This window comes from Siniperca chuatsi, linkage group LG4 (genome assembly GCF_020085105.1).
Source record: "Siniperca chuatsi isolate FFG_IHB_CAS linkage group LG4, ASM2008510v1, whole genome shotgun sequence".
Lineage (NCBI taxonomy): Eukaryota > Metazoa > Chordata > Actinopteri > Centrarchiformes > Sinipercidae > Siniperca > Siniperca chuatsi.
In genome coordinates, this window is record NC_058045.1 from 5,915,180 (window position 1) to 5,929,852 (window position 14,673).

Here is a 14,673-nt window from a genome sequence, read left to right on the forward strand (position 1 = left end):
CCAGCAGGAGCAACAGTGTCCCAGCTTAAATGAGTTTTGTTTTGTCTGCTCCTCTCCCTCAGAGCGATCATTATCCGGGCCGGGGAAGTCATCCCCATGTCAGCAGAGTTCACACCGGAGTCAGAGAGACAGCGACTGCAGTTTCTGGTAAGAAAGAACCTTTCTAGCGAGCACAGCTGTTAGATATTAGCAGAGCTGACCTCCCCTCCCGTTGAGACACCGGCTATGCTTAGCTCTGTCTCTCTTACACTGGCTGCTCTCTCTGCCAGCTTATTAGACTATGGAATTGTTTTTCCTATCTCCTGGGCATGTACATCTTCTTCTTTGTCTGTTATTTTTGTCTTTTCATATCAAAGGCCTACATGCAGCCCCACTTATTAGGGAACGAGTTTACACATCTGGAATTTCCGAGGAGAGTCCAGAGAAAGGAGGTGGGGAAGAGGATGCTGTACCGTGACTTCACCATGTCGGGATGGTGGGTTGATTCATACATTTTTTTGACTGTTTTAATGATTGGATTAATCTCTTAATGTCAAACACAATACACAAGTGTGATATTGCATGCAAACTGTGAGGATATCACTGTCCCCCCCATTTTGCTCCTTCAGTATGTGTGTCAGTAAGTTTCTCCTCTGCCTTCCTGCTAAATTATTTAAGGCTAAACACATTTGTTGAAAATACTGTTCAATGTTTTACATCCTCACACCTCCTGTGTATCTGGTCGGATCCATGTATGTGCCCTCTGAGAGAAATGTATGTGAAAATAATTTCTGCTACCTAGCCACATATAATTATGCCTTGCAGAAACATTAATTTGTGACATTATCGTGCAGTACGTTTGAGTGATTTCCTATAACGTACGCCTTATGAAAATAGCCAATAGTAGCAATCTTCATCCTATTCTGTGTGTGAGAAAAATAAAAGAAGGAATTTGTGTGCACAGCAAGGACCCAGCTCTTTATCTTAATGTGGAGAGAGAGATAAAAAAAAAAGGTCAAATATTGAAGGAGATGGTCTGAGAAGGAAGAAAAGAAAAGAAGAGAATACATAAAGACTGAGAAACAGATCGAAATGTGAAAGTATGAGAACACATAGTAGAGAAGCGTCCAGGGGGAAGATTATTCCGGTAGTTGGATAATAGCACTCTGAATTGAGACTTTAGAGGGTTCTATTTTTTTCTATTATCTAATGTTATTGGCACGGTCAATTCTGCGATATCATCAGTAAGGATTTTCTCTATTTTGTCTGGTTTGAATACTTTGTTTTCTAAGTCTATCTGCTGGTAATTCTACAGCGCAATTATTGATATCTCTTACACGTCCTTGTGGTGAGTTAAATTGATACGGCCAATATAACCAAGCTTGATATTTTGACATCCATCTCTGATCTGGTCTATCAAACATACACTCATCTTTGTAGCATCCAATATTTAGATCAGTGGAATAAATTTGATGACCTGGTTCCTGTGGCTCACACGTGTTTTAATTCAGTTATTGTTGTCCAAGACCAAGCACCAGCTGGGGTCTGTATTGCTACAAAGCTACCGTTACCATTTGTTTATAAAGCATTCCTTTTAATTTGCAGATATTATTGTCTGGTTGCTCAGGCATCATTAAGACTATTGCTGCCATTAAACCATTTTCCATCAAATGAGATAGGGCCAAGTAGTCAGGTTGTAGAGGATATAATCTGAATTTGTTCAGGTTGATAAGGATTAGTAGGGAGTGTGTGTTCCTCTTCGGTTTTGTATAACACTGAGCTCACTAGCCCCCACAGCAGGGCCTCTGTTTGGGTTACCCACTTCCCTTGGTCCATTACTTTAGAACACAGCTCTCCCCGCCAAGCAATATTAAAGGTTAGATCTAGAGTCATGGAAATTCGTAGTTTACATACTCGCATGGTACTATGTACCATTCTGTTTCAATCTGGGTGACTGCACTTTACACTTTATTAATCTCTTACAAATTTACAAAGGAACACATGATACAAATCATAAATACAATGAATTAACACAAATCCCATATCATTCATTTTTGTTGGACACTTTTCTGGCTTGTATCCATGTTGCCAATACACAATCTTTGCAATCTTCTAATAATTCCTGCAAAGGAAGTTTTGGCAAGGTGAGAGTGGCTGTGGGTTTTCTCCATCCTTGATCTGTTTGCTCAGGTTGTTAGTTTAGGTGTATGGGACAGCTGATTGTTGTTCCAGGATTACCGACTGTTCGTAGTGCTTTTTGAGAGTTCAGATGTGTACTCCTGTGGTTATTTTTAATGGATCATCGCTATTTTGAGCTTGACAAATATTATCCCAACATGAAACTGATTTAACATAGTAGGCTGAGTTTGGAGGTAACTGACAAATGCATTTAGTTTTGTTTAATACTATTTCCCATGATGAGTTTTCTAGTTGTTACAGTGTTTAGTGGTTTTAACTAGTAAATAAAGAATTTACATAAATTGTGGAAGTTTTGTTAGGAATGACTGAGGCTAACATGGTAGGACCACACCGTCGGACCTGCTTTTCATTTTTCCTACCTTGTGTTAGTGGTTCATAGGTCTTGTCAGGAAAATCACTTTCTATGTTAAAGCTGCTAACTGGTCTCTCTAAGTCTCCTAGTCCTTCTATCAAGCGACTTGCTTCTACCCCTTTCTGCCAAGGTGACCCCTGTATTAGAGCTGGGTATCGCTGCTGATTTCCCGAATCGATTCGATTCACAAGGTTTCAGTTCGATTTCCTATTTGATTCGATTCAATATCGATTCGGTTAGGGATATTTCAGGAACAATACCAATTTTGCTTGGATATGAAAGAGATTCTCAGATAACTAATGCTGTAAATTGTACATGGAACCCTCTGACCTGGTGCATTATTAAAAAACAGAAATGTTTACATTAAGAATTGACCTTTTAAATCACCTGTAACAGAGCTGATAGCTCCACTCAGACACCCCAGTGTTTCCCCAGACATTATATTATAAATTAATACATAGATATTAAGAAATAAAACTTGACATTTAAGGTTGAAAAAATGTGCCTTAATCATATACAGTTCTAGTATTGCATTTCTAAATGTTGTGGTGTTATTTCCGGGTTTAAAGGGAAAAAAGATGAGATAGAACGATTGTGTCAGGTAGATATCTAATGTCAATCTGCTTGTCGTAGAAACAAAACCCATGTGCAGCTTTTCCTCTCTCACCGCACAATCGCTTCTTTCCAGCGCTTCTCTGCCCGAAAAAACCCGCTATGTGGACACAGGCCCCTGGTGGGGTTAAAGCTTCACGCCTCCACGGGAAAAGGGCAGGCATATGTTAAAAGATCGATCTCGGATTTTATGATTCGATATCGGATAATTCAAATAAAGATCGATTTTAATCGGAAAATCGATTTATTTTTTTTTTTAAACCCAGCCCTACCGAGTCTTTGTTTCCTGTCTCATCCTCCTCTCCATTGTTTTGATTTTTGGCATTTCCTTTAGCTAGAGAAGGTTTACTACAATGACTGAGATGGCCCTCTCTGACAAACATACACCTTTTTCCTTGTATTGGTTTAATCATGCTGACGTAGTCCATTGCAGTGTGTTTGAATGGACCCTGCAGTATTGGTATCTGTCCAGTTGGTGTGGTTATGCCTTTTCGGATGTTGATATTTTATGCATGTTACACATCTACCCAATATAGCATCCACCTGTGCCTGCAGTTTAGGTGACCATAACCCCATGTTTGTTATCTTCTTGATGACTTCCCCGCTTGCGCATTGTTGAAAACCATGCGGCTCGGGATGACTAAAGATAACCGAATACACAACCCGTTATGATAGAGGATGCTTTTTCATACATCAGATGTGCTGCTGCTAGAGCTTGATAGCAAGGTGGCAAGCCTGGTTCTACAGGCGACAGGGAAGTGGAATAATACGCTACCGGTTGTTTCTTTACACCGACCTCTGTGAGTAGGTGGACATTTCATCAGGAAGATCCAGATATGCCATCAGAAAGAGAGTAATTCACATCTATCAAATCACACAAAGCATCTGTACCGAAGCTCACTGAAGAATTTAAAACCAAAATTATAGCTCAATGGAACAATACTTGCTATCTGCCTGATACAGTCCTTGATACAGGCTCCATCAATGGAATTCCAACAAGTATGCACATTTTACACATTTACCCACTGTAGAACTTCTTTCATTAGTTCTCAAGCTGTTTGCTATTTCCTTCCTCTGTTTCAAACATCAAGTCTCCACTCTTCCTCCATCCCATTGTGCTCCTCCTTTTATTTTATGATTTTTGATGAGCCATCTCCCCTCACACATACATGTCAAAAGCCCTCTGGGCATTGTTACTCAGTCAATAAACAACAGTATATAAAGTAGCTAAAATTAGCTCCACCTCAACATTGAATTGCTGCCTACACATTAATGAATCAGTAATAATAATCCAGTAATATAATATATTATAATATAACACTGACATGGGCCTTCTTCCTGCATAATGAGTACCTTTATCTTTAATACTTGAACTATATTTTGCAGATAATACTTTTAGTACCGCTTCTTAAGTATAATTTTCAATGCAGGACTTTTGCTTGTAATGGAGTATTTTTTACATTGCGGTATTGCTTAAGTAGATTATTTGGATGCTTCTTCCACCACCACCAAGTAAAACAGTATTAATAGTAAAATGTACTTAAAGTATCAAATTATATTATTTATTATTATAGTGGACTATTATTACTGATACATGCTGATACAGCATTGTTTATGCTGGTTAAGGTGGAGCTAATTTGAACTAGTTTATATACTTCTGGGAGGTTATCTACATACTGCATCTTATAAGTATGTTTTGTATGTAAAATCTTAATATGCCTATTATTACTGCACTAAATTAGACATACTGTATGAAGTAGCATTAAATAGAAATAATCAAGTTATTTAAAAATTTAAATTCTTTATTCGTGGAAGTGTTTTAATTATGTCTACCCTCTGTAGAAAACGCGCTATGCATATGTACGCACTTATGCATATAGAAATATGAGTGGTAGGTGCAAGTGACTGAGAAGAGATGAGCGGTATGTTTTCTGACACCACCTCTGTGCGGTTGTGTTTTGCGGCTTGTGGCGCCGCTTGGTTCAGCAGATGTAGGTCAGTCAGCCGCTGTGTTCCTTATTGGGCCCAGAACTCTCTGCAGCCTGCTCGTCTGCCTGCTTACTGTCTCAGCAGCGCAGACAGCCTGTGATGTATTTTTAATCAGGTTCTACCCATAACCCAGTTCTGCTCGTTTAACCCAGACTGCGTCTGGGTCTTAAATTAGTATCCTGTCAGCCGGCGTGGCTGATTGCGCTGATGTGCGTGGGTGTGACTTAACTGTGTCATCTTGTATAGGTGCAGTTGAGACGCTCTATAGGTACAGAGGATTCAATTCAATTTTATTTATATAGCGCCAATTCATAAGTTATCTCATTGCACTTTTCCTATAGAGCAGGTCTAGACCGTACTCTTTATAATATTAATTACAGAAACCCAACAAATCCCACCATGAGCAAGCATTTGGCGACAGTGGAAAGAAAAAAATTCCTTTAAGAGGCAGAAACCTTGGACAGAACCAGACTCAATGGTGGGCGGCCATCTGCGGCTGCCGTGTTAGGTTTTGAGACGGGGGGGGGGTGGTTTCGAGAGGGAGGCACAATGCAAATACCACCTAGAATTTTTTAAATAGTAGAAATGTAATTGTAGTGGTAATATTAATAAATTAGTAATAATAGGAATGACAGCTATAGGAAGAATAACATCAGCATCAGTAACAGAGCCAATAACAACAACTATAGTAGCAGTTGTCGAGCAGGAATACGGGGGCAGCAGGTGGCCCACAACCACAGATCCAGACTCTGCAGCTCCGGAGGCAGAAATACCTGCTGAAAGCGACAGAAGGAGAGAGGAGAGAAACGAGAAAGCACAAAACTACGGGAGAGAGAAGATGTTGAGTTAGTAACATGCATTAATGGGATAAAAATGCATACAGATGGAGAGGGAGAGAAGGAGAGAGGAAAGAGGTGCATCATGGGAAGTCTCCCTGCAGTTTTGGCCTATAGCAGCATAACTAAGGGATGGTTCAGGGCTCACCCAAGCCAGCCCTTACTATAAGCTTTATAGGATCATTTTTTTTTGTCTCTGTAGCTTTCTGTCTGTACATGTACACTCTCCTGTCTGTATGTGCAGCCAGTGTGCCCACATGCTGCTTGTGTGTGTGGGTGGAAGCTGCCATCCAATTCCCTCAAAAGGCATCCATGATCAAGGCCACGCTCTAATGAAGGCATACAAGTCCGCAGCCCACCTCTCTCTGTGTCTCCCCACCCCCCCCCCCCACCCGCCACCCCCACCCCACCCCCACCCCTTGGCCAGTTGGACCAGAGTGTGAGCTTTGGCGTTGCAAACTGTAATGGTGGTCGCTGTCCAGGACGGCAGGCGGTTTTGTTTGCGAGACGTCCCGGAGTGATGGATGTTGAGCGGTCGGCCGTGTTCGACATGATCCAAACACCGCGGCAACACAGCCAGCCAGGTGGAGGGAAGGGGGGGTGGTGGTGGCTGGAGACGACAGAGAGAGGAGAAAAAAAAAAGAACAAATGAGAAGGAAATTACTTCAAAGACAGAGAGAAATGTGAGAAGACTGAGGATAGCTGCGAAGATAGAAATAGAGATAAAGGAAGAGAGGAAAAGGCTAGGAAGAAAAGGGTTTGCAAGATGTAAAGATAGACATTTTTTTAATAAACTATTGTGTGTAGGCCTAACAGGAGGGTGATGATAAATGACAATAAACAGCGCTCAAGCTGTCTCTCTTTAGTGCCCACGCACACTGGGGTGTCTGTCCTCCCCATGATCCTATAAACAATGAATGAGAGAGGAGGGTGACTAACACACACCTTCATCACTGTCATACATTTTCACTCCCTCTCCTGCTCCTCCTTCTCTTCTTCCCTCTTTTTTTCCCATGCCTTTGTACCAATACGACTGATGCCTACAGCTTACATTTGCAATTGCATTACATTTGGGTCACTGCCATTAACTCTGGCCATACTTTGCTCCTGAAAGCACCACTCAATCTCTGAAAAGCCCATCAAGGTTGGCCAAAAAGTTTATTTAAACCCAATTGTCAATTTCACCAATTTGTCTGACTCATCCGGTGCTGACACAGGCCCGCCACAATGTCACCTCAAAGTCTGTCGACGGGTGTGTGTGTGTCTGGTTGTGCTTGTACGTGTGTGTGTTTCTATGTGTAGAGTATATAATAGTGTGTGTGCAGACTGCTAATGTTTCTGTCACCCCTCTTTGCACCGAGTGGAGATGACATCACTCCTCTCCCCTCCTGCCTGTCACCTGCAGAGAGGATGATACAACCCCCTCCTTCCCTGCATCCCTCTCTTCCTCTCCCCTCCTCCTCCACTCTCTCTCTCTCTCTCTCTCTCTCTCTCTCTCTCTCTCTCTCTCTCTCTCTCTCTCTCTCAGTCAGTCACACTGCAACGTATCGGGCGTCCAAACAGCCCTTGAATGTGAAATCGTTCAGTGTTGTGGTCAAACAGTACAGCCCTTGAGCAACTCTCCTCGCCGTTTTTTCGTGTCCCAGAGCGGGAAGCAGGTATCATAACAGGATTAGTGTGCATCCCTCTCTTTCTGTGAGCAGCAGGCTCTGGGGATTCCATCCAAGACATCTTTGAAATGATGACATAAAGTGTGTGTCTCTATGTTGTAGTTTGTTTGTTTTTTAGGAGACTAACACTTCTTGAAGGTGAAATACTCACATGAAAGAAGTGATATGGCAGGAGAAATGGTGTTTCCCCTTTTTTTTTAATAGAGAGGCTAAGACCTGCACCAATTAAATTAGTGTCTCTTTTAATGCTCAGTTTAAATTTCACATAATCAAACTGCTTGTTTTAGAGGTTTTCCCACACCATGAACACTGCAAACTTTAGTGAGGAAACACTTCTACGGACCAATATTTTGTGCTACAGCTCTCCGCTCAGAAGAGTCTCAGGCTGCAAACTGTATTTCTGTGTTTGTGGGCTGCGTTCGCTGTGATAGTCCTCGCTCTGCACACTGTTAAAAAAAGTGCTGAGTGCAGCAGTATAGTGCTCGCCTAAGGTGGAAACATATGGTCTCTCTGAGTGGAACCAGCAGTAATGCAAAAACCATCCTGGTCCCTGCTAATCTGCTTCACAGCAGCTGAAAAACATTGGATAAGGTGTGTGGGGCAGGCCTGAGTCACATGATATTTGCAAATAATACTAGGTTTGTTTTAAGCAGCTTTTCAGACCAGATATTTTTCACTGTCAAAAGCTTTTATGACAGTTATAAACATTTCTTCCTTCATTTCCTCCGGTCTAAAGGCTAAAATAAAGAATAACCTGTATTTCTAAATGTTATTTGATCCAGGTAAAGACTGTGCCTTCAAACAGAGCCAGATATTTCTATCCATAGCACCTGGTGTGAGTTGTGAATGGAAAACTTTGTCCTGGCAGCTCTTCTGGAAATTGGCACAAATTTGTAATGTTTCTGGTACTGTATAGTGACACAGCTGTTCCTCTAAAGTATAACTCTTCAAGGGTGAAAAAAGGTATACCCGCTAGGGTTTATTCACTGCAAGTTTCTGAGCTGTAGAGGTGAAAAGTGTATCTTAAGACCTGGCATGAAAACATACAGTATTATACAGTCTTTTTCCTTGTACTGCAGCTCTGTCTGGTCCCAGTCTGAATATGGTAAATTATTCATTAGTTGGGGAAGTTTAAACACTGCTCTGAGAGCAGGGGAATGTAAACGTGGATACTCTTGCATCATTCAGCTGCTTTACATCCAGACCTTCAGATACATACATGCACGTACACACACACACAACTGCAGCAGACAGTCCCAGAAAACCAACAGTAAACCAGGAGTGTCTCATACATCCATAGATGTCTCACTCTTTGTCACTAGGGAGACTTTTACAAGATGAGTTAGAAAGAAAAAAAACAGGAGGAGGAGAAATATGGTAAGGCTTTGTGTCGTTCTCTGTATGATGTCTGGATGGATTTTCTTCACAGTCTTTTTCTTCCTAGCATACTCTTTCTTTCTGTGCCATTCGCCTCGGCAGCAGGGCCTGCGGGGGCCGCAGAGGCGATGTATCTCCAGGGCACGTGTACGCTGCCTGCCATAAACCAAAAACCCATTAAAGTGTCCTCTCTCCTCTGCGCAGGGCATATAAAACCATCGAGGACGATGACCTAAAGTTTCCCCTGATCTACGGCGAAGGGAAAAAGGTAAGAAGTGCACGGCGGCCGCTTGCTGACAGAGTTACTCCCACGGCCTTGTGCGCCTCGTCTGTAATCAAAGCTCGCCAGGGCACCATTAGTCAGCCCCCCAAGCCCCCCCCCGTCACTGTGTGGAGGAGCCAGCCTGTGGAAAGCATTCCTGACCTCTTTTTCCACAAGGATTCACATCCTGCACCGACCTACTGCACAGAAAATATCTCCGCTCTTGCTTTAATGGACTTTGTGCTTTTATGTCCCTCAGCAGGTAAAACATAGCACTAACACAGCTAGGGGTCAAAGGTGGGACTCCCATCAGAGCCACCCGCTAGATGATGAAAATGTGATGAAAGACAGTTGAAAAGTGTCCAAAAAGTGGCACGTGTTAAGTGGAATATAATGTTGCTAAAACACTGACTTGCAGGAGAATCTTGTCAGTGTTTTGACATGAAACATAGAAGAAAAGGTCAAGAGCTCAGCACACTGTTCACGACATTTTCCTTTCCCTCAGAGATGCTGTGCATGTGGTGGTGTGCAGCATCTTGTCCTTCTTGCATTGAAAAGGTCAGAGAGGAAACATGATAGATCTGAATATGTTCTCACTGTGGCGTTCTCCAGTTTTCTATTTAACACAGACAGTAGATTTACGTTTGACTGATGATGTCACGCCACAGCGCGCTCTTCCTGCAACCACATTCGGGTTTACCCCTGCACTGTTGGCTGTGCCCACGTCGTGTCCTCTCCCTTTGAAGTGAGGCGAGGAGATGGATGGCTAGATAGAGTGAGGGGGCTTTGTGCGAGGGAGAGGACGCCAGAGCACTTCAAAGCCCGGCGCGCAGCCTGCTGGGCCCCAACGCTCAACAATTAATCCCAGGATGTTTCCCCTTCTCCGCCGGAGGAGCTTTGCTGCCACTTTGAAACACTCTTCCCTTCTCTCTCCCTCTCTGTGCTGCATACTGATCCAGGCCTCACTCCTCTCCCTGTCCTTATGTGCCGCCCTGTCTCAAACGCTGTACAGTAGATTCAATTAGCCCAGTTCCCCAGGCCTGTGCCAGCAGCCGTTATTAGAGGCGGTGGTGGCGATATGTGCAGACAGTAGGAGTCAAAAAGAGTTTCGTACAGCTTACAAATGGGCTTGATGGCATCTGGGGCTTTGGGAACGATCATTAGGCACTCACAAAACTGGAAGATGCTGACGATGAGCTTGTGTTTATTTGCCTAAATGCTGCTCATCCATCCAGATAAAGATTCCCACTGGGAGAAGCCTGTATCCGTCAGTGAAATGTAACTAAGGATGTCTCATGCAGGTTATTCCTTACAATTACCAGGAATGACTGCAATAGACTCACAAGAGGTTCACTTAAGTCATATAGTATTTTAATGAACTAAGTCTGAACTTCATCCAAGGAGGAGTTTATATATGCTCATGGTCAAAAATATCTTGCTTCAGTTACACACATATTTCAGAAACCTGCCTGAAAGCAGTTCATTAGAGCAGTTCATCAGGAACACCTACACAGCTGTTAAAATCTCACCACACAACTCTACTTCTCTAGGCTTAACAGATCATTCTAGTTTATTACAACTTGGGTCTTATTTTTGTAGTTCTCATTCCTGTCGGTAATGATAACATTGCACTCGCCGAGTTCATTGCTTAGATGTGGGAGCGCAGTGACATCACTAAAAAGAAGTCAGACAGGGCAAGAAACACAAGCAGTCAGACGAGCAGGCAAATCCCCAGGTTAGCCAAACTAGAAAATGAATTAAGAAAGTGAAGGCCAACAGTAAAATTATGACCCAATCTGTCTTTACAGACCAATTTCCTCGTTCAGCCTCGGCTCACTGTGCTTACTGTACGGAACTGGGATGAACAAAAATAAAAAGCATTCTATTAGAGAAGCTGAACCTGGAACACTATTGAGTTGGTTGTTGCTTTGTTTGACTCAAATGGAGGTGGTGCTTTACATGCCTCTGATTTTTTGCAGGCTCGTGTGTTGGCGACCATCGGGGTCACCAGAGGTCTTGGGGACCACAATCTCAAAGTGCACGACTCTAACATCTACATTAAGCCCTTCCTGTCCTGCTGCCCAGAGGTAGGCTCCATTCTTAATTTTGTCCTTTATTATGTCCTCCTTCACAGTGTGTACAGACAAAGTGAAATTACTCATTCACATTATCCTTTATACATAACTAGTATTAATACTTAATACTTACGTAATAAAATGTGGAAATGTGCTTGTTTTTACGTACCCACTCTTCTAAAACCATTTCCTACATTTCCACTATTTGAATTGAACAGTATCTATCTTCTAGACATGGGATGTGGACTTTCAGTCAAATAAAGGATTGTTGAATGTCCAAAAAGTGAAGTAAGGATGATCTGGAGGGCCAGAGCCTCACATTTATATTTCTTATATGTATTACAAACATTTCTGCTGCCAAACCCAGTTGTTGCCAAAAAACATATCAACATCATCGACATTTGAGCATTTATGCATATGAAAAACACAACTCTAAATAATGGAAATGCAACTCACAACACCAATAGCAGTGTTACAGTATTTTATGGTGGATCTTTACATTTTTACCTCATAACCTCCTGATAAAACAAGAGTGCAGATGTGACGATGTAAAATGCCTTTGGCCGTTAACAGTCCACACTGTGAACTATGTGGTCAACGCGCACATTAACATTCCCCACCGGCCGTCGCTCTCAAATGACTCCTTTCCTTCCCAGTGTCTACTGCAAATGATTGCAGTAGTCACGAAGCCCATGAATTCTCTTGATCTTTAATTCATTGCCCTCTGAGTTCAGTCATAGTTCAGCCTCCTTTTTGATGCTGTATTTCTTTTCAGATTTTTCCTCTGCAATGCTTGAAGTCACTATTGTTTCAGATAGTGTGAACACATTATTAGTATATGTAAGACATGCCAGACCTGAGCATCAGAGGTTCAATGCAGGAAAAAATAGAGAATTACTAAATAAAGAAATCATATGTGTGGGAGAGATGGGAGAGTGTCCTGCAGAGAGTGAAAAACACTTCCTGAAAACATATCAAGTTAGAATAACTGTTTGCTCTGAGGTTATATAAAAAAAAAAGCTCAGAAAAAAAGCTAACCTTGACACTTCATCAGAGTCATCAAATCATATTCATCATCATGAGATGAAATATGGGCGATGGGTCAGAAATCAAATGTTTCGGTCATCACCCCTCTTTCAGAGATATTTTGTTGCTGTTGAAATCCCTGTTTTGAAATCGATTCTAGGAAGTGCCGTCTCTTTCATGGATTGATAGCCTCAATCCTTTTCTCTCTTGCAAAGCTTGACTTAAATCACAAGGTTGACCGCAACATGGAGGCTCATGATCCACGCGGAGGTCATTCACAGGCGCTGTGCCATGCTGTGCTCTTTTAGCAGTAGCCTTTGCAGAAAGTTGGTGTGTCTGCTGTGAATAGGCAACTCCCCCACAGTAGCAAAGGATTTACTTGAATCAACCGAGCTAAGGCAGTTTCTTTTTCCAGTCCAAGGCCACTGGGTGATTTTGCTTGCTCTTTCAGAGTATGCATTTGTTCAGGCATAGTAATTTGAGAGATTGTGCCTCACAAAAGTTGCCACAGTAACATACCTCTTTTCTTAAGGATATCTTTGAAAGATTGAGGCCATCAATAGCTTCAGAACAATATATACAGGAAGATGTGCCAAGAAATAATGTGAACTTAAGGGTGATTTCACCCAAATTACAAAAAAAAAACATATTTTCTCACTTACCCTCTGTGGTATCTAGCCCTGCACATCTTTTTTTTTTTTTTGCTAAAGTTTTTTGGTATCTGTATTGTTTGTAGCGCTCACTCCAATTAAAAATGATATTTAGAAAGTTCAGTGGTAACATGTCCTTCTAAAACAGAATCCCATTACTCAGAATAATTCACACATCTTTTTATTGAAACTACTTTCTACCAAAGAAATAATCTAACTGAAATATCTCAACAACTATTTGAACATTCAGGTTCCCCAGATGATGAATCCTAATGCTTTTGGTGATCACATGACATTTCATCAAATTTCAAATATTAGCATGCTAACACGTGAAACTAAGATGGTCCATGCTAATTCTAAGCAGGTTTTCATGTAGTGTGTTTACTCTGGAAAAGTGACAAAATAAAGTATATTCAACACAGTCAATGCTTACTAAAAATCACTTTTTGAGTGTGCTGTTGATGCACACTATTCTCCCACAATGCATTGGGAATGATGGTTGTGAAAAAGAAACACCCTAGAAAACAAAACAATTTAACTTCTGTAAAAACAAGTTCAATTGACAGTCTTTTTAAAGTCACAGTTTGATTTAAGTCAGACGGTGTAAGTATTGTTTCCCGTTAGTATAAAATGGTTAAGGATGTTGATTTCATGTATACTAAATGCAAAAACAGTATACTATAAAGATTAGTAAATAGTACATACTGTATGCAGATAGTATGTAGTATGGAATTGGCACACATTGTCATTATAAGCAAGTTAGCATGCCAACATTAGCATTTAGCTCAAAGCACTGCTGTGCCAAGCCGCTAGTGTGCCTGTAGTCTTTTTTTTAAATGTATTTTTTTTATTCTTTGAGCGGCAGAAATCGTAGAAGCAGATATCACAAAACCTGGACAAATGAAACCAAAACTGTTTGCATGGCTAGATACCATGAGGGGAAAGTGATGAATTTGGCCAATCTGACATTTGAGAGTCTGATTTAGGCTATTTATCTGGTGTGACTACAAGGTTAGCACTAAGGCTAACCCCCATGGAATAATGCGTACATACTCCCAAGTCAGAACAAGGGCTGTTTTTTCTGTTCTGCCGACATTGCGTGAATGCAGCAGTGAAGTAATTCCTAGAAACCATGCATCTCTCAACCCTTGTCTCTTTTTACCCCCCCCCATCACCTTCAGGTCAAAGTTTACCCTTTGGCGCAGTGCGAGCATGGAGCTGATGACGTTCTGGTGCTGGGAACTGACGGACTGTGGGATGTCCTCTCTAGCCAGGAAGTAGCTGAAGCTGTCACCTGTTTCCTGGCAAACTGCGACCCCGACGACCAGCACAGGCACGTTGGCTCATCACACAGCTGCAGCCACCAGTCAGGGCTGAACTTCCTCTCACCCCTGTCTTATTTGTAGAGGATGAACGTTGCTATCTTGTTGTAATTATGCAAATTTCCAAACATTTAGATAAGTCATTTCTCTGATGTCAAGGAAAAGCTTGTAAGACTATTAACGGGGTGCTCTGACTTTTCTTCTCTAGTGAGCTTAGTTTCAAAAGTTCACTATAATGTTTTTTGTCTTTTTTTTTCATCTGGCTGCGGGCAGATGTATTTAGTCAGATACTGTGCATACTTATTATCAGATTTGACCATTTAT

General features: G+C 41.7%; 1 protein-coding gene across 1 annotated transcript in view; it reads left to right on the forward strand.

The window, feature by feature from the left end:
- ppm1h (protein phosphatase, Mg2+/Mn2+ dependent, 1H) overlaps nucleotides 1-14,673 on the forward strand; it is a 35,896-nt gene that overhangs the window by 19,299 nt on the left and 1,924 nt on the right. The window contains exons 5-9 of the mRNA XM_044193656.1: nucleotides 63-147; nucleotides 357-475; nucleotides 9,219-9,282; nucleotides 11,256-11,363; nucleotides 14,209-14,360. Of these exons, the coding sequence (XP_044049591.1) occupies nucleotides 63-147; nucleotides 357-475; nucleotides 9,219-9,282; nucleotides 11,256-11,363; nucleotides 14,209-14,360 (528 nt within the window). The remainder of the gene's footprint in view (nucleotides 1-62; nucleotides 148-356; nucleotides 476-9,218; nucleotides 9,283-11,255; nucleotides 11,364-14,208; nucleotides 14,361-14,673) is intronic.